The sequence below is a fragment of the Petromyzon marinus genome, chromosome 21 (genome assembly GCF_048934315.1).
Source record: "Petromyzon marinus isolate PM22_M1 ecotype Great Lakes invasive population chromosome 21, UKy_Petmar_22M1.pri1.0, whole genome shotgun sequence".
NCBI classification, from domain to species: domain Eukaryota; kingdom Metazoa; phylum Chordata; class Hyperoartia; order Petromyzontiformes; family Petromyzontidae; genus Petromyzon; species Petromyzon marinus.
The window spans coordinates 3991832-4018534 of NC_133687.1; the positions used below are offsets into that span (position 1 = coordinate 3991832).

General features: G+C 52.9%; 1 protein-coding gene across 1 annotated transcript in view; it reads right to left on the reverse strand.

The window, feature by feature from the left end:
* Nucleotides 1-1203: 1203 nt before the first annotated feature.
* LOC142925539 (uncharacterized) overlaps nt 1204-26703 on the reverse strand; it is a 50706-nt gene continuing 25206 nt past the window's right edge. Inside the window, exons 4-16 of the mRNA XM_076068422.1 lie at nt 24628-24699; nt 23505-23621; nt 17550-17576; nt 15618-15689; nt 14168-14221; nt 13979-14023; nt 10238-10312; nt 9005-9049; nt 7652-7678; nt 7383-7427; nt 6304-6321; nt 2731-4306; nt 1204-1258 (exon numbers count right to left, since the gene is read on the reverse strand). Coding sequence (XP_075924537.1) covers nt 4169-4306; nt 6304-6321; nt 7383-7427; nt 7652-7678; nt 9005-9049; nt 10238-10312; nt 13979-14023; nt 14168-14221; nt 15618-15689; nt 17550-17576; nt 23505-23621; nt 24628-24699 — 735 coding nt within the window. The 3' untranslated portion in view covers nt 1204-1258; nt 2731-4168. The remainder of the gene's footprint in view (nt 1259-2730; nt 4307-6303; nt 6322-7382; nt 7428-7651; nt 7679-9004; nt 9050-10237; nt 10313-13978; nt 14024-14167; nt 14222-15617; nt 15690-17549; nt 17577-23504; nt 23622-24627; nt 24700-26703) is intronic.

Below are 26703 nucleotides of genomic sequence, written 5' to 3' on the forward strand. Positions count from 1 at the left end.
CCAGGTATGGGAAACTCTCCACTCGCTCCACAACTGCCCCATCACCGATTGGGAGTTGTGGGGGTGGAGTGTCCGATTGTACAAAATACCCAGGCAGGTGCTTAGTTTTGGTGGGGCTGATGGTAAGGCCCCACCTCTTAGTGGCACGCTGCAGTCTCAGCAGCAGCGTCTCCAACTCCTCCTCTGAATGAGCAGCTATTACCAAATCATCAGCTATCATAACGTAGTTGAGCAATAGGGTGCCATCCCTTGACCGCACCTGGGCATCGATCAGCCTCCCATTATATCTGTACCATATGGAGATTCCCCCGGTACAGCTATTGAAGGCTTCACGAACTACGTGGTCAAAATAGATGTTAAATAATGTGGGAGCCAGAGGACATCCCTCTCGCACCCCAAGGTGTACAGGGAATGGCTCTGACTCCCGGCCACGTAGTTTTACCTGGGCCCGCTCACCATCATGAAGGTCCTTAATGATCGTGAGCAGAGGGTCAGGTACTCCAAAAGCACAAAGAACAACCCAGAGCCCAGGCCTACTGATGGTATCATAGGCCTTGACCAGGTCAATAAAGCAGAGATGTAGGTCTTGTTGGAATTCCCTACACCTCTGCTGTAGCAGACGGACAGAAAATATGGCATCTGTGCAGGACCGCCCTTTCCTGAAACCGCATTGGGGCTCCGCAAGCCTCTCCTCAGCGTGCCTGGCAAGGCGATGTTGAATAATCCTTGCCAGGACCTTTCCCGGCACTCTGAGGAGTGAGATGCCCCTGTAGTTGTTACAGTCTGTGCGGTCCCCCTTCTTAAAAAGGGGGACCACCAGGGCATCCTTCCAATCCTGCGGAACCCGTCCAGTGGTCCAGACTGTTGTCATGATGTCATATCGGGCAGTCTGTGCACAAACGCCACCCTCCCTCAGCATTTCGCTTGGGAGATCATCTCTGCCCGCTGCCTTTCCTGGTCTCAGACTCCGGATCGCCTTCAGTACTTCCTCAACAGATGGCACCTCATCCAGCCATTCACAGGGGGTGACTTCTTCCAATATTTGAGGCACCGCAGCCTCAGCAGGGTCATCCTCACTTTGTGCCACGATGTTTTCCTGGCTGATGGATTTTCCCTCCCCCAGGACCTCACAGAAATGCTCAGCACCATCATCACCACCATCATCGCCCATCACCACCGTCACCACATCTCCCCATCGTCTCACCTGGTCTCCTTTTGGGCCTGGTGGCCCAGCAGGTCCCATGGGGCCTATATCTCCCTGTGATGCACCACGCACACACACACGAGAGAGAGAGAGAGAGATGTCAGTCACCTCCTTGTCACTCTTCTATCGCTACGACTACCACGGGCACTCGTCCCGTGAACTTCACTCGTTGATTCCTCCACCCGTGTTGAGGACTCTGAACGTCTCAACAACTCACTCACTCACTCACCCACTCACCAGTTCACTCACTCACCCACTCACCAGCTCACTCACTCACCCACTCGCTCACCTACCCAGCCGCCACACTGCAAGTCACAACAACAACACTCACTCACTCACCAGCTCGCTCACTCACTCACTCACCAACTCACTCACTCACTCACAAACTCACTCACCCACTCACCAACTCACTCACTCACCCACTCACCAACTCACTCACTCACCCACTCACCAGCTTGCTCACTCAATCACTCACCAGCTTGCTCACTCAATCACTCACCAACTCGCTCACCCACCCAGTCCCCACACTGAAGGTCACAACAACTCACTGACTCACTCACCCATTCACCAACTCGCTCACTCACCCACTCACCAGCTCGCTCACTCAATCACTCACCAACTCGCTCACCTACCCAGCCCCCACACAGAAGGTCACAACAACTCACTCACTCACTCACCAACTCACCAACTCGCTCACTCACCCAGCCGCCACACTGCCAGTCACAACAACTCACTCACTCACCCACTCACCAACTCGCTCACCCACCCAGTGTTAGTGTCAGCGTTAGTGTTAGTGTCAGCGTTAGTGTTAGTTCCAGTGTTAGTGTCAGCGTTAGTGTTAGTGGCAGTGTTAGTGGCAGTGTTAGTGCTAGTGTTAGTGTCAGCGTTAGTGTCAGCGTTAGTGTTAGTTCCAGTGTTAGTGTCAGCGTTAGTGTCAGTGGCAGTGTTAGTGTTAGTGACAGTGTTAGTGGCAGTGTTAATGGCAGTGTTAGTGGCAGTGTTAGTGTCAGCGTTAGTGTCAGCGTTAGTGTTAGTTCCAGTGTTAGTGTCAGCGTTAGTGTTAGTGGCAGTGTTAGTGGCAGTGGCAGCGTTAGTGTTAGTGACAGTGTTAGTGGCAGTGTTAGTGTTAGTGACAGTGTTAGTGCTAGTGTTAGTGGCAGTGTTAGTGGCAGTGTTAGTGGCAGTGTTAGTGACAGTGTTAGTGGCAGTGTTAGTGGCAGTTTTAGTGTTAGTGGCAGTGTTAGTGCTAGTGTTAGTGTCAGCGTTAGTGTTAGTGGCAGTGTTAGTGACAGTGTTAGTGTCAGCGTTAGTGTCAGCGTTAGTGTTAGTGGCAGTGTTGGTGGCAGTGTTAGTGTCAGCATTAGTGTTAGTGGCAGTGTTAGTGGCAGTGTTAGTGCTAGTGTTAGTGGCAGTGTTAGTGGCGTGTTAGTGCTAGTGTTAGTGGCAGTGTTAGTGTTAGTGCTAGTGTTAGTGGCAGTGCTAGTGGCAGTGTTAGTGTCAGCGTTAGTGTTAGTGTTACAACTCACCGGGTGGCCATCCACACCAGCAGAGCCCTGGTGCATGCAGGCACCATGCACACGCACACATACACACACACACGCACACATACACACACACACGCACACATACACACACGGCTATGCATTCACAGACACATACATGCACCTTCAGATGCATGTGCACGCACCCACGTGATGCGCTTACAGGTTAGTTTGGAGAATCGGTGAAGTATGGGTCGGTGTAAATCAAGCTACGTGGACACGTGTGTGTGTGTGTGTGCGTCCACGTGTGTGTGTGTCCACGTGTGTATACGTGTGTGTACACGCGCGTGTGTGTGTGTGTACACGTGTGTGTGCGTTCACGCGTGTGTCCACGTGTGTGTGTGGACACGTGTGTGTGTGGACACGTGTGTGTGCGTCCACGCGTGTGTCCACGTGTGTGTGTCTACGTGTGTGTGGACACGTGTGTGTGTGTGTGTGTGGACACGTGTGTATACGTGTGGCACCTGCGTCTATCCCGTGCACATAGCCTGGCACTTGTTGTTGTTGTTGTGTACGCGGAGAGCGGTGGAGCGGCAGTCGTAGCGGTTCGCGTGCTGCGCTACGAATCCAGCGACCCGTAGTTCGATTCCCGATCACGTGACTATCATCTGAACCCGGTCCCCTGGGCTTCCGCGAGGTCGACTCAGCCTTAAAATGAGTACCTGGTGCGGTGTGTGTAGGAAATAGCAGCACTGGGGGAGACAAAGGCGGCCGGGGCTTGGTCCTTGGTGTTTGCCACGCACCCCATTCGCGTGCCGTGCCGGCCTTCACAGGTGCCGCTCGTGAACAGCACTTGCCCGAACAATCTTTGTTGGAAGCTATCCTACGGGGGAACTTTGTAGGATGGGGATGGCTTCGTCGTATTTGTTTGTGTTCGGGTGATGTTGTTGACCTTTTGCGTACTCCGCACTCTCTCCTCGTGATTTTGTTCGTTTGTACTGCTTGTTGTTGTAACGATCTTACCCGCCCCAAACCGGACATTCGTGAAAAAGGAGCTTAGTACAGACACGGGCAACGTACGGCCCGTTGGACTTTTTAATCCGGCTCGCCGAACTTGTCCAAGTAATATTATTATTATCGTTATTAAATTAAATTTTACCTTTCTCCTGCCATGCCGCCATTCCCACATTAGATGGCGCACTTTAAACCGGGAGTGTGGTGATTGGTTTGGGCGCAAGCCTCAGATGTTTTCGTGATGTTTCATCAGTCCGTGTTCGAGCAATTTGTTCAATTGCCTTGCAAATAAACGCTTTGCTACCTGTTGAAGGCCAAATCCTTTCACGTAATGATTTTTGACACGTCATTTATATTAGTTCACACATTTACACTCCGTCCATCTGCTCCTGGCCCGGCCCCTCTGTCGAATTCTAGAACCCACTGTGGCCCGCGAGTCAAAACATGTGCCCACCCCTGGCTTAGTGGCTCATCGGATTGCTCCAGCACTGCTATTGTGACGTGTGTGCATCACGTGGTCTCTCACCGGGAGCCCCAGGGGGCCCCGCTCCCCCTTGGCCCCCACCTCCCCGTCGCGTCCCTTCTCCCCGTCCAATCCGTGCTCGCCCTGCGCACCACGTGATTCCGCGTCATTAGCATACATCAGTCATGAGCATCCCACTTCATTGGCACGTGTCACTCAATAATCGCCATCGTCATCGGCCATTGGGCCGTCCGTAAATGACGTCACGCAATTTTTGGCCCCCCGCGTCACACGGCGTCACAAAAAGTCAGACCCCCCCCACTCAAATATGACGTCACAAACCTCTGCCCCCCCCCCAAAAAAACAATAAAACATGCTTCAAATCGCTTTAAACTATTGTCATTGTAGTGCGTATTTAATGTGGCGCTGCACTCTGATGTTGTAGGAGAAAACATTTATTAAAAAGTCTATTTAATTAAGCAGAACGTGTCGTCTATATTTATTTAAAAAGTTGTGCATTTTGATGCGACGTCACATTTCTCAAACCCCTCCCCCCCCTCCTCCCTCGTCACACATCGTCACAAATGTCTGACCCCACCACCACCCCCCCCCTAGGTGCGTGACGTCACGGCCCCCATGGTCAATCCACTGCTGGATATCGGTTTCAGGCTCAGGCCACGTGGATGTTTTCTCCGGGTCCTGCGGGGTTTTCGCCTCCACGTTTAGAGTCAACGTGGCTGCTGCTAAACTTTCCCACGTGGTGGTGATTTCAGTTTTCAGTTTCATTTATTTGGTGAAGAGCCCCGCGAGCCATTCGGCTCTTGAGTCGGGTGCTAACCGCGACAAACAAGAAACACGAACAAGACGAACATCTTCAAGTGACTGCGTGTGGCTTTGTGCAAAACAGAAAAAAATCCAGGGCCAAAAACAGCAAAAAATATTCCAGAAAAAGCACCGTACACCACCAAAGCTGTGTGCAAAAAAATCCCAGTGGGATGCAAGTCAAACAACAACAACAACAACCACAACTTAGATTAAGGCCATCAGTCTAACTCCGTACCACAACAAACAAACGTGGCCAAACCAAAAAAAACGTTTTCAAAATCACCCCAAAAAAGCCATAAATGTGATGATGATGAGCCACACTTCATTATAAGACCTCCTTTGCCAGTAACGAGATATAGGAATAGGTTTTACCCTTTTAACTGGCACAAAAACTGCCACCTTTATTCAAGGCATCATGTTTGCAATAACCACAACACAAGCAGTCAAAACGCAAACAAAAGAGACAACTCTGATAATAATATGCAGAGTTGTCTCTTTTGTTTGCATTTTGACTGCTTGTGTTGTGGTTATTGCAAACATGATGCCTTGAATAAAGGTGGCAGTTTTTGTGCCAGTTAAAAGGGTAAAACCCATTACTATGAGCCACACTTCGTTCAGCTATCATTTGTGGGCAGGTCGCTTCTGAAAGGGAAGCTTAATAGCCGAGTGGGCTTCACCTGGTAAGATTACAAAAACAATGTGTTTAGTTTTATTTGTATATTTTAAATTATTTATTTACCTTTCCTATTACTTTGCACTCCTAATGTGTTTTCATTGTTTGTTATTGTCACGTTCTTACCCGCCCCTCCTGGGCTAATACAATTCCTCCAGCATGAATAAATATTCTACTTCTTGCACCGAATTTGTTGTCGTTTGCCCTCCACCACCCGACGAGCTCGTCAGGGCCAATGTAGCACTCACTGACCGGGACAGCTCCACCCCCTCCTGCTCCCCCTCCTCCTCCTCCCCCTCCTCCCCCTCCTCCCCCTCCCCCTCCTCCCCCTCCTCCTACACCTCCACCCCCTCCTGCTCCCCCTCCTCCTCCCCCTCCCCCTCTTCCTCCCCCTCCCCCTCTTCCTCCCCCTCCTCCTCCCCCTCCTGCCCCCCTCCTCCTCCTCCCCCTCCTCCTCCTCCTCCTCCTCCCCCTCTTCCTCCTACCCCCTCCTCTTGCCCCCCTCTTCTCCCTCCTCCTCAATCCGCGCTGACCGGCGTGGTGAAGTATGGTCAAATAACGCTCGTGGTGGTGGGGGTGGAGGGGAGCGTTATCCAGCAGTGGATTGAACATGGCTGTGTGGTTGAGTCGGTATCCCACTCACCTTGGGTCCAGGAAGGCCCTGGGTGGGGAGTGGGGAGGGGGGGGGGTGGAGGACGGGGTCGAGGGGAGGGGTGACAGAGGGGAGTGGGAGAATTTGACATCAAAATCTCAGATTTCCTGCTCAGCTGAGACTCATCTCCTGTGTACAGCCCTGCAGAGCCAGTGGTGGAAATGCCACATTACTATGGCAGGGGTTGAGTCTCTCCACCGGGCAGCCATTCCACAAATCGGTACCTATTTTATCTACCCCAGTGAGAGGAATGAGGCGTTAACCAGGGCCTCCCCTAGGTCGACTCAGCCTCAAATGAGTACCTGGTGCGGTGTGTAAACATCGCCACTAGGGAGACAAAGGCGGCCGGGCGTGGTGCTGGCCACCCACCACCTCGTGTGCCGTGCCGGCCTTCATAGGTGCTCGCTAACAGCACTTGCCACCAAAAGTCTGTTAAGGCTATACGGGGGAAATTTGTATGTACGTGTACGCGTGTGTGTACACGTGTGTAAGTGTGTGTGTACACGTGTGTATTTGTATGGGAAGTGTCGAACGCCCGCTGGCAGGAGGTCACGGGGCAGACCCAGCAGGTGCCACGGGTCGACTGACTGAGACGACTGAGATGACTGGCTGATGCACCACCTGTGCCCCCCTACTGTGCCAACTTGCTGTGCTTTAGCCACCCGGCGCCTCAATGTGCACATAGCCTGGCACAAGCGTCGTGGTGACGTCACCGCCACTTAGTGGCGAATGGCGGTTGTTGTTGTTTTTGTATTTGTATGTACGTATGTAAACGTGTGCATATGTGTGTGTGTGCACGCACGTTTACATACTTATATACGTGTGTGTACGCGTGTGTACGCCTGTGTGTACGCGTGTGTACGCGTGTGTGCGTGTGTACGCGTGTGTGCGTGTGTACGTGTGTGTACGCGTGTGTGCGTGTGTGTGTACGCGTGTGTGCGTGTGTGTGTACGCGTGTGTGCGTGTGTGTGTACGCGTGTGTGTGTGTGTGTACGCGTGTGTACGCGTGTGTGCGTGTGTACGTGTGTGTGTGTACGCGTGTGTACGCGTGTGTGCTCCACCAAACTCACTGATATCCCGAAGTCTCCCTTATCGCCTTTGGGACCGGAGGGCCCCTGTTTTGGGGGGGGGGGCGAGGGGGGGGGGAGAAGGGGGGAGGGGGGAGGGGTGAATCAATCACGTGATCCGAAGGGAGCCAGAACACGCCTACCGCAGTTTGATGAGTTATCATGTCTTCATTTAAGAAGACATGATAAGTTATCCAACCAGTTATCCAACCGTGTAATTGTATTCGTGTTTGACAACAACGAGTTGCCGACTTTAGACGAGAAGGACTCACCAGGGCCCCCTCCGGGCCAGCGTCTCCCTGGAACGACACATCATTCATTCATTCATTCGGTGGTGAGTCCTCCACTCGCTCAGTTAGCCATGAATGTAAACAGTAATTCCATTACACACTCACTCAATTACACAGTCACTGAAACTGTCATTCAATTACACACTCAATTAGACGTTAATTTAAACAGTCATTCAATTACACACTCAATTATACATTAATTTAAAGTCATTCAATTACGCACTCAATTAGACATTAATTTAAACAGTCATTCAATTACACACTCAATTAGACATTAATTTAAACAGTCATTCAATTACACACTCACTCAATTACACAGTCAATGAAAAAGTAATTCAATTACACACTCACTCAATTAAACATTATTTAAACAGTAATTCAATTACACACGCACTCAATTAGACATTATTTTAAACAGTAATTTAATTACACACTCACTCAATTAGACATTAATTTAAACAGTAATTCAATTACACACTCACTCAATTAGACATTATTTTAAACAGTAATTCAATTACACACTCACTCAATTAGACATTAATTTAAACAATAATTCAATTACACACGCACTTAATTAGACAATCATTTAAACAGTAATTCAATTACACAATCATTAAATTATACATTCATTTAAACAGTAATTCAATTACACACTCACTCAATTAGACATTCATTTAAACAGTATTTCAATGACACACTCAATTATCCATTAATGTGAACAGTAATTCAATTGCACACTCAATACGCCATGCATTTAAATAGTCATTCAATTACACACTCACTCAATTAGACATTAATTTAAAAGGTCATTAAATTACACACTCACTCCATTTATCGTTGAAAAGGTGATGAAATTACTCTTCACTCAATTACTCATTAATTTAAAAGGAAATTATTGTTTTCATTGACTCCACTGCTCAATTATTTACTCATTCAATATGTCTATAAATTATTATATTACTCGAGAATTCAATTAAGTAATAGTTCAAATATTCTGTCACTAATTTAGGCTACTGCTTAATGACTCAGGCAACACATCAGCCAATAATTAACTTTCTCATTCGGCCAATCATTAACGTGATTACTCAACATTTGGTCCATCGAACAAATTGATAACTCAATTAATTAATTCACAATCCATTCAGTTATTCAGTTACTCAATCGCTCAGCCGATAATTCACAACAATTGCTCATTCACCCAATTCCTCCACTCATTCAGTCAACCCAACCACTAACTAATTGACCCACTCATTCTTTAATGTATTCACCGACTCAATTACTCATTCGCCCACTAATTCCGACAACCAATCAGAACTCATCATTCCCACGGTCTACCTTCTCTCCCACGGGGCCCTGGAGTCCCGGGAGGCCTGGGGGGCCCTAGGGGAAAGAAGGGGGGGTTATATGTATTGGGTAGGGGTAAATCACGTGTGGGTGTACGCGTGCACGTGTGCGTGTACACGTGTGCGTGTGTCGGGAGCGGAAGTGTAGCGTGTAGCGGTTAGCACGCTGCTACACTACCACCAGTGACGATGATTTGAACCGGTCCTGGGCCTCCCCCAGGTCGACTCAGCCTCAAACGAGTACCTGGAGCGGTGTGTAAACATCGCCACTGGGGAGACAAAGGCGGCCGGGCGTGGTGCTGGCCACCCACCCCCTCGTGTGCCGTGCCGGCCTTGATAGGTGCTGCTCGCTAACAGCACTTGCCCCTACAGTCTGTTAAGGCTACACGGGGGATCTTTTTATTTTTATCTGTTGCGTGTGTACACGTGTGTGTGTGTGTGCATGTGTGTACACATGTGTGTGTGTGCACGTGTGCGTGTGTGCGTGTGCGTGTACACGTGTGCGTGTGCGTGTACACGTGTGCGTGTGCGTGTACACGTGTGCGTGTACGCGTGTACGCGTGTACACGTGTACGCGTGTGCGTGTACACGTGTGCGTGTGCGTGTACACGTGTGCGTGTGCGTGTACACGTGTGCGTGTGCGTGTACACGTGTGCGTGTGTGTGTACATGTGTGTTCATGTGTGTACATGTGTGGGGAGCGATAGTGTAGCGGTTAGCGCTACGTTGCGCTATGAACCTGGCGACCCGGGTTCGATTCCCGCTCACGGCCAACACCAGTGACGATAATCTGAACCGGTCCCGGGCCTCCCCTAGGTCGACTCAGCCTCAAATGAGTACCTGGTGCGGTGTGTAAACATTGCCACTGGGGAGACAAAGGCGGTCGGGCGTGGTGCTGGCCACCCACCCCCTCGGTGTACCGTTCCGGCCTTCATAGGTGCTCGCTAACAGCACTTGCCCCTACAGTCTGTTAAGGCTATACGGGGGATCTTTGATCTTTGATCTTTGTACACGTGTGTGTATACGTGTGTGTATACGTGTGTGTGTATAGCTGTCGGGGAACGGTTAGCGCCCTGTGTCTGTGCCTCCTCTAGGTCGACTCAGCCTTAATTGAGGACCATGTGTGCCGTGCCACCTTTCACCCGTGGTGCTCGCTCACAGCACTTGCCCCTACGGTGTGTTAAAGGCTACCGGGGGGATCTTTGTCCGTGTCGTTGTGTACTGACCTGCACCACGCGTACCCCTGCCTCTCCCTCCAGCACGTGCACAGAGCCGGGCTCACCCTTGGGCCCAACCAAACCCTGGGCACGGACAACACGCACTTCACCAGCCTGATGATGAGTGACGGTGACGGTGGTGATGGCATTGACGGTGACGGTAAGTGCGATGATGATGATGGTGGTGATGATTATGATTGTGATGATAATGTCGGTGGTGATGATTGTGGTAATGATGGTGGTGGTGATGATGATGATGCAGATGAGTGTTTCTTCACCAATTGTCAGAGGGGGTTGTTGCCACTTTCGCCGATAAGACGTCGTCAGTGTGAGCGAGGCTCGCCGCGACATTTGAAACCATTGGGGGGTTGTGACAGCAGCAGCACGATGATGATGATGATGGGGGGTATTTAGGGGTGTTGTCGGTGGGGGCCGTGAGTCGTCAGGGGCCGCGCTAAAGGCCACCAGGGGCCCCGCCAGTGGCCCGCAGGGGCCTATGCAATGATGGAATGTTGGTGGTGGTGGTGATGATGGTAGTGATGGTAGTGATGGTGATGATAGTGGTGGTGGTGATGGTAGTGATGGTGGTGATGGTAGTGATGGTGATGATAGTGGTAGTGGTGGTGGTGATGGTGGTGATGGTAGTGATGGTAGTGATGGTGGTGATGGTAGTGATGGTGATGATAGTGGTGGTGGTGGTGGTGATGGTGGTGGTAGTGGTGGTGGTGATGGTGATGATAGTGGTGATGGTGGTGGTAGTGGTGGTGGTGATGGTGGTGATGGTAGTGATGGTGGTGATGGTGGTGATGGTAGTGATGGTAGTGATGGTGGTGGTGGTGATGGTGGTGATGGTGGTGATGGTAGTGATGGTTATGATGGTGGTGGTGATGGTGGTGGTAGTGGTGGTGGTGATGGTAGTGATGGTAGTGATGGTAGTGATGGTGGTGATGGTAGTGATGGTGATGATAGTGGTGGTGGTGATGGTGGTGGTAGTGGTGGTGGTGATGGTGGTGATGGTAGTGATGGTAGTGATGGTGGTGATGGTGGTGATGGTAGTGATGGTGGTGGTGATGGTGGTGATGGTAGTGATGGTTATGATGGTGGTGGTGGTGATGGTGGTGGTAGTGGTGGTGGTGATGGTAGTGATGGTAGTGATGGTGGTGGTGATGGTGGTGATGGTAGTGATGGCAATATTGGTGGTGGTGGTGATGGTGGTGGTGGTAGTGGTGGTGGTGATGGTAGTGATGGTGGTGATGGTAGTGATGGTGGTGATGGTGATGATGGTGGTGGTGGTGATGGTAGTGATGGTGGTGATGGTGGTGATGGTGATGATGGTGGTGGTGGTGGTGTTGGTGGTGATGGTAGTGATGGTGGTGATGGTAGTGATGGTAGTGGTGATGGTAGTGATGGTAGTGATGGTGGTGATGGTGGTGGTGATGGTGATGATGGTAGTGATGGTGGTGGTGATGGTAGTGATGGTGGTGATGGTAGTGATGGTGGTGATGGTAGTGATGGTGGTAGTGATGGAAGTGATGGTGGTAGTGATGGTGGTGGTGATGGTGGTGATGGTAGTGATGGTGCTGGTGATGGTGGTGATGGTAGATATGGTGGTGGTGATGGTGGTGATGGTGGTGATGGTGCTGGTGATAGTGGTGATGGTAGTGATGGTGGTGGTGATGGTGGTGATGGTAGTGATGGTAGTGATGGTGGTGGTGATGGTAGTGATGGTAGTGATGGTGGTGGTGATGTAGTGATGGTGGTGGTGATGGTGGTGATGGTGGTAGTGATGGTGGTGGTGATGGTAGTGATGGTGGTGATGGTGGTGATGGTAGTGATGGTGGTGATGGTAGTGGTGATGGTGGTGATAGTAGTGATGGTGGTAGTGATGGTGGTGATGGTAGTGATGGTGGTGATTGTGGTGGTGATGGTGATGATGGTGGTGATGGTAGTGATGGTGGTGATGGTAGTGATGGTGGTGATGGTAGTGATGGTGGTAGTGATGGTGGTGGTGATGGTAGCGATGGTGGTAGTGATGGTGGTGATGTTGGTGGTGATGATAGTGATGGTGGTGGTGATGGTGGTGATGGTAGTGATGGTGGTGGTGATGCTAGTGATGGTAGTGATGGTGGTAGTGATGCTGGTGATGGTGGTGATGGTGGTGATGGTGGTGGTGATGGTAGTGATGGTGGTGATGGTGGTAGTGATGGTGGTGATGGTAGTGATGGTGGTGATTGTGGTGGTGATGGTGATGATGGTGGTGATGGTAATGATGGTGGTGATGGTAGTGTTGGTAGTGATGGTGGTGGTGATGGTAGTGATGGTGGTAGTGATGGTGGTGGTGATGGTAGTGATGGTGGTAGTGATGGTGGTGATGGTGGTGGTATTGATAGTGATGGTGGTGGTGATGGTGGTGATGGTAGTGATGGTGGTGGTGATGCTAGTGATGGTAGTGATGGTGGTAGTGATGCTGGTGATGGCAGTGATGGTGGTGGTGATGGTGGTGATGGTAGTGATGGTGGTGTTGATGGTAGTGATGGTGGTGGTGATGGTAGTGATGGTAGTGATGATGGTAGTGATGGTGGTGGTAGTGATGGTGGTTGTGATGGTAGCGATGGTGGCGATGGTTGTGGTGATGGTAGTGATGGTGGTGGTGATGGTAGTGATGGTGGTGGTGATGCTAGTGATGGTAGTGATGGTGGTAGTGATGCTGGTGATAGTAGTGATGGTGGTGGTGATGCTAGTGATGGTAGTGATGGTGGTAGTGATGATGGTGGTGATGGTAGTGATGGTGGTGATGGTAGTGATGGTGGCGATGGTGGTGGTGATGGTAGTGATGGTGGTGATGGTGGTAATGGTGGTGGTGATGATGGTAGTGATGGTAGTGATGGTGGTGGTGGTGATGGTAGTGATGGTGGTGGTGATGGTAGTGATGGTAGTGATGGTGGTGGTGATGGTGGTAGTGATGGTGGTGGTGATGGTAGTGATGGTGGTGGTGATGGTAGTGATGGTAGTGATGGTGGTGGTGATGGTGGTGGTGATGGTAGTGATGGTGGTGATGGTAGTGATGGTAGTGATGGTGGTGGTGATGGTAGTGATAGGTAGTGATGGTGGTGATGGTAGTGATGGTGGTGGTAGTGATGGTGGTGGTGATGGTAATGATGGTGGTAGTGATGTTGGTGGTGATGGTGTTGGTGATGGTAGTGATGGTGATTGTGATGGTAGTGATGGTGATGGTAGTGATGGTGGTGGTGATGGTGGTGGTAGTGAAGGTGGTGATGGTGGTGGTGATGGTGGTGGTGGTGATGGTAGTGATGGTGGTGGTGGTAGTGATGGTGGTGATGGTAGTGATGATGATGGTAGTGATGGTGGTGATGGTAGTGATGATGGTGGTGGTGATGATGGTGGTGATTGTGATGGTAGTGATGGTTGTGGTGATAGGTAGTGATGGTGGTAGTGATGATGGTAGTGATGATGGTAGTGATGATGGTAGTGGTGATGATGGTAGTGATGGTAGTGATGATGGTAGTGGTGATGGTAGTGGTGATGGTAGTGGTAGTGATGGTGGTGGTGATGGTAGTGGTGATGGTAGTGGTGATGGTAGTGGTGATGGTAGTGGTGATGGTAGTGGTGATGGTAGTGGTGATGGTAGTGGTGATGGTAGTGATGATGGTAGTGATGATGGTAGTGGTGATGGTAGTGGTGATGGTAGTAGTAGTGATGCTGATAGTGATGGTGGTGGCACCTACTGACCCTGGGCCCGACAACTCCCAGTAGCCCAGGTACTCCAGCATCTCCCTGCACGCACAGAAGAGTACACACGTGGTGGTTGATGATGGTGGTGGTGGTGGCGATTATGGTGGTGATGGTAATGATGATGGTAGTGGTAATGATGATGGTGGTACTTGTGATGATTATGGTGATGATGATAACGGGGTTCACCTTTTCTCCAGGTGGCCCAGACAGACCCAACTCTCCTCTCTCTCCCATGTCGCCCTGCACACACACCAAAGACAAAGATCCCACGTGTAGCCATAACAAGCTGTAGGGGCAAGTGCTGTTAGCGAGCACCTATGAAGGCCGGTAACGGCACACGAGGGGGTGGGTGGCCAACACCACGCCCGACCGCCTTTGTCTCCCTAGTGACGATGTTTACACACGGCACCAGGTACTCATTTGAGGCTGAGTCGACCTAGGGGAGGCCCGGGACCGGTTAAGATAATCGTCACTGGTGTTGGCCGTGAGCAGGAATCGAACCCGGGTCGCCAGGTTCATAGCGCAGCGTAGCGCTAACCGCTACACTATCGCTCCCCACTACACACACACACACATGTACACACACACACGTGCACACACACACACGTACACACACGTGCACACACACACACGTGCACACACGTGCACACACACGTGCACAAACACACACATACACGTACACACACACGTGCACACACACACGTGCACCCACACGTGCACACACACACACGTACACACACGTGCACATACACACGTACACACACACATACGTGCACACACACGTGCACACACACTTACACGTACACACACGTGCACACACACGTACACACGTGCACACACACACACGTGCAAACACACACACGTGCACACACACTTACACGTACACACACACACATGTACACACACACACACGTGCACGCATACACACATACGTGCACACACACTTACACGTACACACACACACACGTGCACACACACACGTACACACACACACGTGCACACACACACACGTGCACACTCACACACGTACACGCACACACATACGTGCACACACACTCACACACACGTGCACACACACACGTCACACACACACGTACACACACACACGTACACACACGTACACACACGCACGTACACACACACGTACACACACACGTACACACACACACGTACACACACGTACACACACACACGTACACACACACACACGTACACACACACACGTGCACACACACACACGTGTACACACACACGTGCACACACACACACATACACGTACACACACACGTGCACATACACACGTACACACACACGTGCACACGTACACACACGTACACACACACACACGTACACGTGTACACACACACACACACGTACACACACACACATGTACACACGCACACACACGTACACGTGTACACACACACACGTATACACACACACACGTACACACACTCACACACGTGTACACACGCACACGTGTACACACACACACACGTGTACACACACACGTACACACACGTGTACACACACACACGTACACACACGTGTACACACACACACATACACGTGCACACACACACACGTACACACACGCACACGTGCACACACACACGTGTACACACTCATAAGGCACCTTGAGTCCAGGGGGGCCCACGGGGCCGGGGGGGCCCTGGATACCAGGGAGACCCAGCTCACCAATGGGGCCCTGTGAACACACACACGTGAACACACACACGTGAACACATATTAACACGTGAACACACACGTGAACACACGTGTACACACACGCGTGAACACACGTGTACACATATTAACACGTGTACACACACACGCGTGAACACACGTGTACACATATTAACACGTGTACACACACGTGAACACACGTGTACACATATTAATACGTGTACACACACACACGTGAACACACGTGTACACATATTAACACGTGCACACACACGTGAACACACGTGTACACATATTAACACGTGTACACACACGTGAACACACGTGTACACACACGCGTGAACACACGTGTACACATATTAACACGTGTACACACACGTGAACACACGTGTACACACATTAACACGTGTACACACACGTGTACACACGTGTACACATATTAACACGTGTACACACACACACGTGTACACACACACGTGTGCACATAAACACGTCAACACGTGTACACGCACGTGTAAAGTGCAAACACACGCGTGTACACATACACACGTGTACACACACACACGTGTACACACACCTGTACACAGTGTACACACACACGTGTACACACACACGTGTACACACACACGTGTACACACACCTGTACACAGTGTACACACACCTGTACACAGTGTACACACACACGTGTACACACACACGTGTACACACACCTGTACACAGTGTACACACACACGTGTACACACACGTGTACACACACACGTGTACACACACCTGTACACAGTGTACACACACACACACACACGTGTACACACACACGTGTACACACACCTGTACACATTGTACACACACACAGGTGTACACACACACGTGTACACACACGTGTACACACACGTGTACACACACGTGTACACACACCTGTACACATTGTACACACACACAGGTGTACACACACACGTGTACACACACGTGTACACACACGTGTACACACACGTGTACACACACACGTGTACACACACGTGTACACACACCTGTACACAGTGTACACACACACACACGTGTACACACACGTGTACACACACACGTGTACACACACACGTGTACACACACCTGTACACAGTGTACACACACACACACACGTGTACACACACGTGTACACACACAGGTGTACACACACACGTGTACACACACCTGTACACAGTGTACACACACACACACATATACACACACACGTGTACACACACGTGTACACACACGTGTACACACACGTGTACACACACACGTGTACACACACCTGTACACAGTGTACACACACACACGTGTACACACACGTGTACACACACAGGTGTACACACACACGTGTACACACACACGTGTACACACACGTGTACACATAGGTGTACACACACACACGTGTACACACACACGTGTACACAGTGTACACACACACACACGTGTACACACACACGTGTACACACACACACGTGTACACACACACGTGTACACACGTGTACATGCCCAACCCGACCCCCCACCACACACAGGTTTGAGGGGTGGTGTATTCATCGTGATCACGACTGTGAGTGTCACTGAGTCCCAAGACCCAGGAGGAGGGTCCTGCCCAGGTCTCACAGCAGCAGGGGGAGGGAGAGGGGGGAGGGAGAGGGGGGAGGGAGAGGGGGGAGGGAGAGGGGGGAGGGAGAGGGGGGCGGGAGAGGGGGGAGGGAGAGGGGGGAGGGAGAGGGGGGAGGGAGAGGGGGGAGGGGGGAGGGAGAGGGGGGCGGGGGGAGGGGCGGGGGGAGGGGCGGGGAGGGGGGCGGGGGGAGGGGCGGGGGGAGGGGCGGGGAGGGGGGCGGGGAGGGGGGCGGGGGGAGGGGGTCCTCACCTGAGCGCCTGGAGTTCCATTTGAACCCTGTGGAGAAGACAAATGGAGGGGTTCACTCACAGACATCGAGTTGCCAAGCCGCACTCGGCGTGCGGCTTCCCCGTCGCCACTCCTCCCTGCTGCACCCGATAGGGGTCAGGGTGCAGCAGCGGTGCGGGGTGATGGTGACAGCACTCGCCTCCACACTCGCCTCCACACTCGCCTCTACACTCCCCTCCACACTCCCCTCCACACTCGCCTCCACACTCGCCTCCAAACTCGCCTCCACACTCGCCTCCACACTCGCCTCTACACTCCCCTCCACACTCCCCTCCACACTCGCCTCTACACTCGCCTCCACACTCGCCTCTACACTCGCCTCCACACTCGCCTCCACACTCGCCTCTACACTCCCCTCCACACTCCCCTCCACACTCGCCTCTACACTCGCCTCTACACTCCCCTCCACACTCGCCTCTACACTCGCCTCTACACTCGCCTCCACACTCGCCTCCACACTCGCCTCTACACTCGCCTCTACACTCGCTCGCACCGCATCGTGACTGTTCTCACGAACTTTGTTACCTCCCTGCTCACTCACCCACGAACTCAACCACTCAACCACGCACTCAACCACTCAACCACTCAACCACGCACTCAACCACTCAACCACTCAACCACGCACTCACCCACTCACTCAACCACTCAACCACTCAACCACGCACTCAACCACTCACTCACCCACTCACTCACCCACTCACTCACCCACGCACTCACCCACGAACTAAACCACTCACTCACCCACTCACTCACCCACTCACTCACCCACGCACTCAACCACGCACTCAACTCATCCACGCACTCATCCACTCCCTCACCCACGCACTCAACCACGCACTCACCCACGCACTCACCCACGCACTCATCCACTCACTCAACCACTCACTCAACCACGCACTCAACCACTCATCCACGCACTCAACCACTCATCCACGCACTCAACCACGCACTCAACCACGCACTCAACCACGCACTCAACCATGCACTCACCCACTCACTCAACCACTCATCCACTCACTCACCCACTCACTCACCCACTCACTCAACCACTCATCCACTCACTCACGCACGAACTCACCCACGCACTCTTTCAGTCACGCGTCGGCTCACTCACCCACTCAATCATCCAGCCACCTACTCACCCGCCTATCCACGTCCTCACTCACGCAATCGCTCCCACCTCTTCCTTCCAAGACGTCCAAGCCGAGCGGGGGGGAGATTTCGACCAAAATAACCCTCGAGATAAATAGGGGAGGGTGGTCTCTCTCTCTCTCCCCCTCTCTCTCCGCAGCTCCCCACTCGCATTGCCAGGCCCCTTCCGCCAGCAACGGCCGTGAGCCGAGCTATTGCAGTGCTGCGCCTTTACCTCTTTCAATAAATAAATAAATAACCCGCCAGGGTTCACTTGCTGGGGGAAACGATTACGGCTTCTGTGCCGGGAAGCGAGGGGTATTTCTGGACGCCTCTCTTTGCCTACTCACTCTCTCACCATCATCATCATCATCCCATCACACCGACTCGCATTCAGCCAATTACAGACAATTACTCCGCTCGGCACGCACGCACGCTGCTGATGCTGCTACTGCTGCTGCCCTCTCGGAGAGAGAGAGGGGTGAGGGCGCTAAACCACAGCGCCACCGCTCCCCCAGCTGGGTTCCACGCAGCGAGGAGGGGGGGGAGGAGGAGGAGGGAGGGGGGGAGGAGGAGGGAGGGGGGGGAGGAGGAGGAGGGAGGGGGGGAGGTGGTGGTGGCGGTGGCTGCTCCGCTTCGTAAGAGTTAAAAATATACCTCGCTTGTTACGACTGTGTGAATGTGAGTGTGGGACTGTGCGGGACTGTGTGGGACTGTGTGTGACTATCTGTGTGTGTGGGTGAGTGAGTGAGTGGGTCTGTGAATGTGTGGGTGAGCGAGTGGGTCTGTGAATGTGTGGGTGAGCGAGTGGGTCTGTGAATGTGTGGGTGAGTGAGTGGGTCTGTGAATGTGTGGGTGAGCGAGTGGGTCTGTGAATGAGTGGGTCTGTGAATGTGTGGGTGAGTGAGTGGGTCTGTGAGTGTGTGGGTGGGTGAGCGAGTGGGTCTGTGAATGTGTGAGTGAGTGGGTCTGTGAATGTGTGGGTGAGCGAGTGGGTCTATGAATGTGTGGGTGAGCGAGTGGGTCTGTGAATGTGTGGGTGAGCGAGTGGGTCTGTGAATGTGTGGGTGAGCGAGTGGGTCTGTGAATGTGTGGGTGAGCGAGTGGGTCTGTGGATGTGTGGGTAAGCGAGTGGGTCTGTGAATGTGTGGGTGAGTGAGTGGGTCTGTGAATGTGTGGGTGAGCGAGTGGGTATGTGAATGTGTGGATGAGTGAGCGAGTGGGTCTGTGAATGTGTGAGTGAGTGGGTCTGTGAATGTGTGGGTGAGCGAGTGGGTCTGTGAATGTGTGGGTGAGCGAGTGGGTCTGTGAATGTGTGGGTGAGCGAGTGGGTCTGTGAATGTGTGGGTGAGTGAGTGGGTCTGTGAATGTGTGGGTGAGCGAGTGGGTCTGTGAATGAGTGGGTCTGTGAATGTGTGGGTGAGTGAGTGGGTCTGTGAGTGTGTGGGTGGGTGAGCGAGTGGGTCTGTGAATGTGTGAGTGAGTGGGTCTGTGAATGTGTGGGTGAGCGAGTGGGTCTATGAATGTGTGGGTGAGCGAGTGGGTCTGTGAATGTGTGGGTGAGCGAGTGGGTCTGTGAATGTGTGGGTGAGCGAGTGGGTCTGTGAATGTGTGGGTGAGCGAGTGGGTCTGTGGATGTGTGGGTAAGCGAGTGGGTCTGTGAATGTGTGGGTGAGTGAGTGGGTCTGTGAATGTGTGGGTGAGCGAGTGGGTATGTGAATGTGTGGATGAGTGAGCGAGTGGGTCTGTGAATGTGTGAGTGAGTGGGTCTGTGAATGTGTGGGTGAGCGAGTGGGTCTGTGAATGTGTGGGTGAGCGAGTGGGTCTGTGAATGTGTGGGTGAGCGAGTGGGTCTGTGAATGTGTGGGTGAGCGAGTGGGTCTGTGAATGTGTGGGTGAGCGAGTGGGTCTGTGAGTGTGTGGGTGAGTGAGTGGGTCTGTGAATGTGTGGGTGAGTGAGTGGGTCTGTGAATGTGTGGGTGAGCGAGTGGGTCTGTGAATGTGTGGATGAGTGAGTGGGTCTGTGAATGTGTGGGTGAGTCAGTGAGTCTGTGAATGAGTGGGTCTGTGAATGTGTGGGTCTGTGAATGTGTGGGTGAGCGAGTGGGTCTGTGAATGTGTGGGTGAGCGAGTGGGTCTGTGAATGTGTGGGTGAGCGAGTGGGTCTGTGGATGTGTGGGTGAGCGAGTGGGTCTGTGAATGTGTGGGTGAGTGAGTGGGTCTGTGAATGTGTGGGTGAGCGAGTGGGTCTGTGAATGTGTGGATGAGTGAGCGAGTGGGTCTGTGAATGTGTGAGTGAGTGGGTCTGTGAATGTGTGGGTGAGCGAGTGGGTCTGTGAGTGTGTGGTTTGACGAGTGGATCTGTGAATGTGTGGGTGAGCGAGTGGGTCTGTGTGAGTGTGTGGGTGAGTGAGTGGGTCTGTGAATGTGTGGGTGAGTGAGTGGGTATGTGAGTGTGTGGGTGAGCGAGTGGGTCTATGTGAGTGTATGGGTGAGCGAGTGGGTCTATGTGAGTGTGTGGGTGAGCGAGTGGGTCTGTGAATGAGTGGGTGAGTGAGTGGGTCTGTGAATGTGTGAGTGAGCGAGTGGGTCTGTGAATGAGTGAGTCTGTGAATGTGTGGGTGAGCGAGTGGGTCTGTGTGAATGTGTGGGTGAGCGAGTGGGTCTGTGTGAATGTGTGGGTGAGCGAGTGGGTCTATGTGAGCGTGTATGTACGAGTGTCCTCAGTGAGCGAGCCTATGCGAGTGTGCATGCCTGCGCGTGTCCATATGTGTGCATCTATACCTGTGTCGTTGTGCGTGTACATGTATGTCTATCCCCCACCACCCCTGAACCTCACTTAGCCCCCACCCTCCCCTCGCCAGTATTTCTCCACACAGCCGCAGAAAGCCCAATTAGGGGAATGTTTTGGGAGGAACGCCGCGCGCTCTGTAGAAGGCCGAGAGAGCGAGCGGCAGTAGCAGCAGCAGCACCTTGCAGATACAATCACGGAACGGGTCGCGTTTCAATCGTGGAATGCTCATGCCAGGCTCACAATGGCCGTGTCACCAACTCCGTGCCCGTGACCACTTAGGTCCGCCCTGAGTTCAAGCCCCGGGTGCAGGTGTGCCTCAACTCGCCTTCGATATCAAGTGGTTCGCAAGGGCCGTGTCCGGGATTGGTGGGGGGGGGGGGGCACCTGGGTTCAGGACCTGGGTCAGGGTGTTGTCTCGAGGTTGGAATGTTCGTAATGTTCGTAATGTTCGTAATGGCCCTGGACCAGCACCGCGGAGATTCTGGATTTCAGGATTCGGGACATTGGCTCTGAGCATCTCGCTGCGAACCTCCGCGACTAAACACAGGGAACAGCTGCCACCATGCGAAAAACTAACGAACTATTAAAAGGAATTTTTAACCTTTACCAGATAAGGCCCGACTGAGCTATGTAACTCTTTTTCAGAAGCGACCTGGCCACAAATGATAGCCCAGTGAAGCGGGCTTATCGCGTGGGAATTCACATCAGAAACCACAAAGTCTAAACGCGGTGATGTTGATCCCAAAATGTGGAGGGAGAAACCGGAGGACCCGGAGGGAAAAAAATTCCACGCGAGCACGTGGAGATAAGAGACGCAAACTCCAAAAATTACAGCAGCAGGCGTCAGGGTAGGGATGGAACCCACGACCTCCTGTAGACCAGGCGAGGTAGTTAACATCTCCTAGCCACCGTGATGATGATGATGATGAGAGAGAGACACGCAAACTCCAAATACACAGCAGATGGTGTCAGGGTCGGGATCGAACCCACGACCTCCTGTATACCAGGCGAGGTAGTTAACATCTCCTAGCCACCGTGATGATGATGATGATAGAGAGTCAGGGTCAAGATCGACCCCACACGACCTCCTGTACACCAGGCGAGGTAGTTAACATCTCCTAGCCACCGTGATGATGATGATGAGAGAGAGACACCGCAAACTCCAAATAAACAGCAGCAGATGTCAGGGTAGGGATGGAACCCACGACCTCTGTATATCAGGCGAGATAGTTAACATCTCATAGCCACCGTGATGATAGAGAGTCAGGGTCAAGATCGACCCCACACGACCTCCTGTATATCATGCGAGGTAGTTAACATCTCCTAGCCACCGTGATGATGATAGAGAGTCAGGGTCAAGATCGACTCCACACGACCTCCTGTATACCAAGCGAGGTAGTTAACATCTCATAGCCACCGTGATGATGATGATGATGATAGAGTGTCAGGGTCAAGATCGACCCCACACGACCTCCTGTATACCGAGCGAGGTAGTTAACATCTCCTAGCCACCGTGATGATGATGATAGTCAGGGTCAAGATCGACCCACACGACCTCCTGTATACCAGGCGAGGTAGTTAACATCTCCTAGCCACCGTGATGATGATGATGATGATAGTCAGGGTCAAGATCGACCCCACACGACCTCCTGTATACCAGGCGAGGTAGTTAACATCTCATAGCCACCGTGATGATGTAGATGATGATGATAGGCAGGGTCAAGATCGACCCCACACGACCTCCTGTATACCAGGCGAGGTAGTTAACATCTCATAGCCACCGTGATGATGATAGTTAGGGTCAAGATCGACCCCACACGACCTCCTGTACACCAGGCGAGGTAGTTAACATCTCATAGCCACCATCATGGAGGAGCTGAGGCTCCTCCATGAGTTTGAGTACTTCACCCGGCCAATCATTCACTTCCTCTTCCCACTTGCCATCTTCACGCGAGTCCACCAACCCTGACTCCCCGACCCCCGTCACCCACCGGGGTGCCTGGGCTCCCTCGGGGTCCGTCTTTGCCGGTGTCTCCTGGGGGGCCCCTTGGCCCGGGGGGCCCGGGGGGGCCGGGGGGGCCGGGGGGGCCACTCACCCCGGGGTCACCCTAACAGACACGGACGGAGAGAGGCGGGGGGGAGAGAGTCGGGGAGAGAGTCGGGGAGTGAGTGTGAGTCGGGGTGTGTGAGTCAGGGGTGTGAGTGTGAGTCGGTGAGTGTGAGTGTGAGTCGGGGTGTGTGAGTCAGGGGTGTGAGTGTGAGTCGGTGAGTGTGAGTGTGAGTCGGGGTGTGTGAGTCAGGGGTGTGAGTGTGAGTCGGTGAGTGTGAGTGTGAGTCGGGGTGTGTGAGTCAGGGGTGTGAGTGTGAGTCGGTGAGTGTGAGTGTGAGTCGGGGTGTGAGTCGGTGAGTGTGAGTCGGTGAGTGTGAGTCGGGTGTCAGTGTGAGTCGGTGAGTGTGAGTCGAGTGTGAGTGTGAGTCGGGTGTGAGTGTGAGTCGGGTGTGAGTGTGAGTCGGGTGTGTGAGTGTGAGTCGGGGGTGTGAGTGTGAGTCGGGTGTGTGAGTGTGAGTCGGGGGTGTGAGTGTGAGTCGGGTGTGTGAGTGTGAGTCGGGGGTGTGAGTGTGAGTCGGGTGTGTGAGTGTGAGTCGGGGGTGTGAGTCGGTGAGTATGAGTCAGGGGTGTGAGTGTGAGTCGGGGTGTGTGAGCGTGAGTCGGGTGTGAGTGTGAGTCGGGGGTGTGAGTGTGAGTCGGTGGTGTGAGTGTGAGTCGGGGGTGTGAGTCGGGTGTGAGTGTGAGTCGGGTGTGAGTATGAGTCGGGTGTGAGTGTGAGTCGGGGGTGTGAGTCGGTGAGTGTGAGTCGGGGTGTGTGAGCGTGAGTCGGGTGTGAGTGTGAGTCGGGGGTGTGAGTCGGGTGTGAGTGTGAGTCGGGGAGTGTGAGTCGGGTGTGAGTGTGAGTCGGGTGTGAGTGTGAGTCGGGGAGTGTGAGTCGGGTGTGAGTGTGAGTTGGGTGTGAGTGTGAGTCGGGGAGTGTGAATGTGAGTCGATGAGTGTGAGTCGGGTGTGAGTTGGGGGGTGTGAGTGTGAGTCGGGGAGTGTGAGTCGGGGTTGTGAGTCACCTTAAAGAAGTGTCGCTTGATGATCTGCTGGTCGCTTGTCAGGAACCCAGCGTTGGCGCGAGGAAAAACCATCTAGAGACAGTCAGGAACACACACTGAGCTGTGTGGTGAGTCTGTGGGTCTCTGTGTGGTGAGTCTGTGGGTCTCTGTGTGGTGAGTCTGTGGGTCTCTGTGTGGTGAGTCTGTGGGTCTCTGTGTGGTGAGTCTGTGGGTCTCTGTGTGGTCAGTCTGTGGGTCTCTGTGTGGCGAGTCTGTGGGTCTCTGTGTGGTGAGTCTGTGGGTCTCTGTGTGGTGAGTCTGTGGGTCTCTGTGTGGTGAGTCTGTGGGTCTCTGTATGGTGAGTCTGTGCGTCTCTGTGTAGTGAGTCTGTGGTTCTCTGTGTGGTGAGTCTGTGGGTCTCTGTGTGGTGAGTCTGTGGGTCTCTGTGTGGTGAGTCTGTGGGTCTCTGTGTGGTGAGTCTGTGGTTCTCTGTGTGGTGAGTCTATGGGTCTCTGTGTGGTGATTCTGTGGGTCTATGTGTGGTTAGTCTGTGGGTCTCTGTGTGGTTAGTCTGTGGGTCTCTGTGTGGTGAGTCTGTGGGTCTCTGTATGGTGAGTCTGTGCGTCTCTGTGTAGTGAGTCTGTGGTTCTCTGTGTGGTGAGTCTATGGGTCTCTGTGTGGTGAGTCTGTGGGTCTCTGTGTGGTTAGTCTGTGGGTCTCTGTGTGGTTAGTCTGTGGGTCTCTGTGTGGTGAGTCTGTGGGTCTCTGTGTGGTCAGTCTTCTGAGCTGTGTGGTGAGTCTGTGGGTCTCTGTGTGGTGAGTCTGTGGGTCTCTGTGTGGTGAGTCTGTGGGTCTCTGTATGGTGAGTCTGTGCGTCTCTGTGTGGAGTGTCTGTGGTTCTCTGTGTGGTGAGTCTGTGGGACTCTGTGTGGTGAGTCTGTGGGTCTCTGTGTGGTGAGTCTGTGGGTCTCTGTGTGGTGAGTCTGTGGGTCTCTGTGTGGTGAGTCTGTGGGTCCCTGTGTGGTGAGTCTGTGGGTATCTGTGTGGTGAGTCTGTGGGTCTCTGTGTGATGAGTCTGTGGGTCTCTGTGTGGTGAGTCTGTGGGTCTCTGTGTGGTGAGTCTGTGGGTCTCTGTATGGTCAGTCTTCTGAGCTGTGTGGTGAGTCTGTGGGTCTCTGTGTGGCGAGTCTGTGGGTCTCTGTGTGGTCAGTCTGTGGGTCTCTGTGTGGTGAGTCTGTGGGTGTCTGTGTGGTGAGTCTGTGGGTCTCTGTGTGGTGAGTCTGTGGGTCTCTGTGTGGTGAGTCTGTGGGTCTCTGTGTGGTGAGTCTGTGGGTCTCTGTGTGGTGAGTCTGTGGGTCTCTATGTGGTGAGTCTGTGGGTCTCTGTGTGGTGAGTCTGTGGGTCTCTGTGTGGTGAGTCTGTGGGTCTCTGTGTGGTGAGTCTGTGGGTCTCTGTGTGGTCAGTCTTCTGAGCTGTGTTGTGAGTCTGTGGGTCTCTGTGTGGCGAGTCTGTGGGTCTCTGTGTGGTGAGTCTGTGGGTCTCTGTGTGGCGAGTCTGTGGGTCTCTGTGTGGTGAGTCTGTGGGTCCCTGTGTTGTGAGTCTGTGGGTCTCTGTGTGGTGAGTCTGTGGGTCTCTGTGTGATGAGTCTATGGGTCTCTGTGTGGTGAGTCTGTGGGTCTCTATGTGGTCAGTCTACTGAGCTGTGTGGTGAGTCTGTGGGTCTCTGTGTGGTGAGTCTGTGGGTCTCTGTGTGGTGAGTCTGTGGGTCCCTGTGTGGTGAGTCTGTGGGTCTCTGTGTGGTGAGTCTGTGGGTCTCTGTGTGGTGAGTCTGTGGGTCTCTGTGTGGTGAGTCTATGGGTCTCTGTGTGGTGAGTCTGTGGGTCTCTCTGTGGTGAGTCTGTGGGTCTCTGTGTGATGAGTCTGTGGGTCTCTGTGTGGTGAGTCTGTGGGTCTCTGTGTGGTGAGTCTGTGGGTCTCTGTGTGGTGAGTCTGTGGGTCTCTGTGTGGTGAGTCTGTGGGTCTCTGTGTGGTGAGTCTATGGGTCTCTGTGTGGTGAGTCTGTGGGTCTCTGTGTGGTGAGTCTATGGGTCTCTGTGT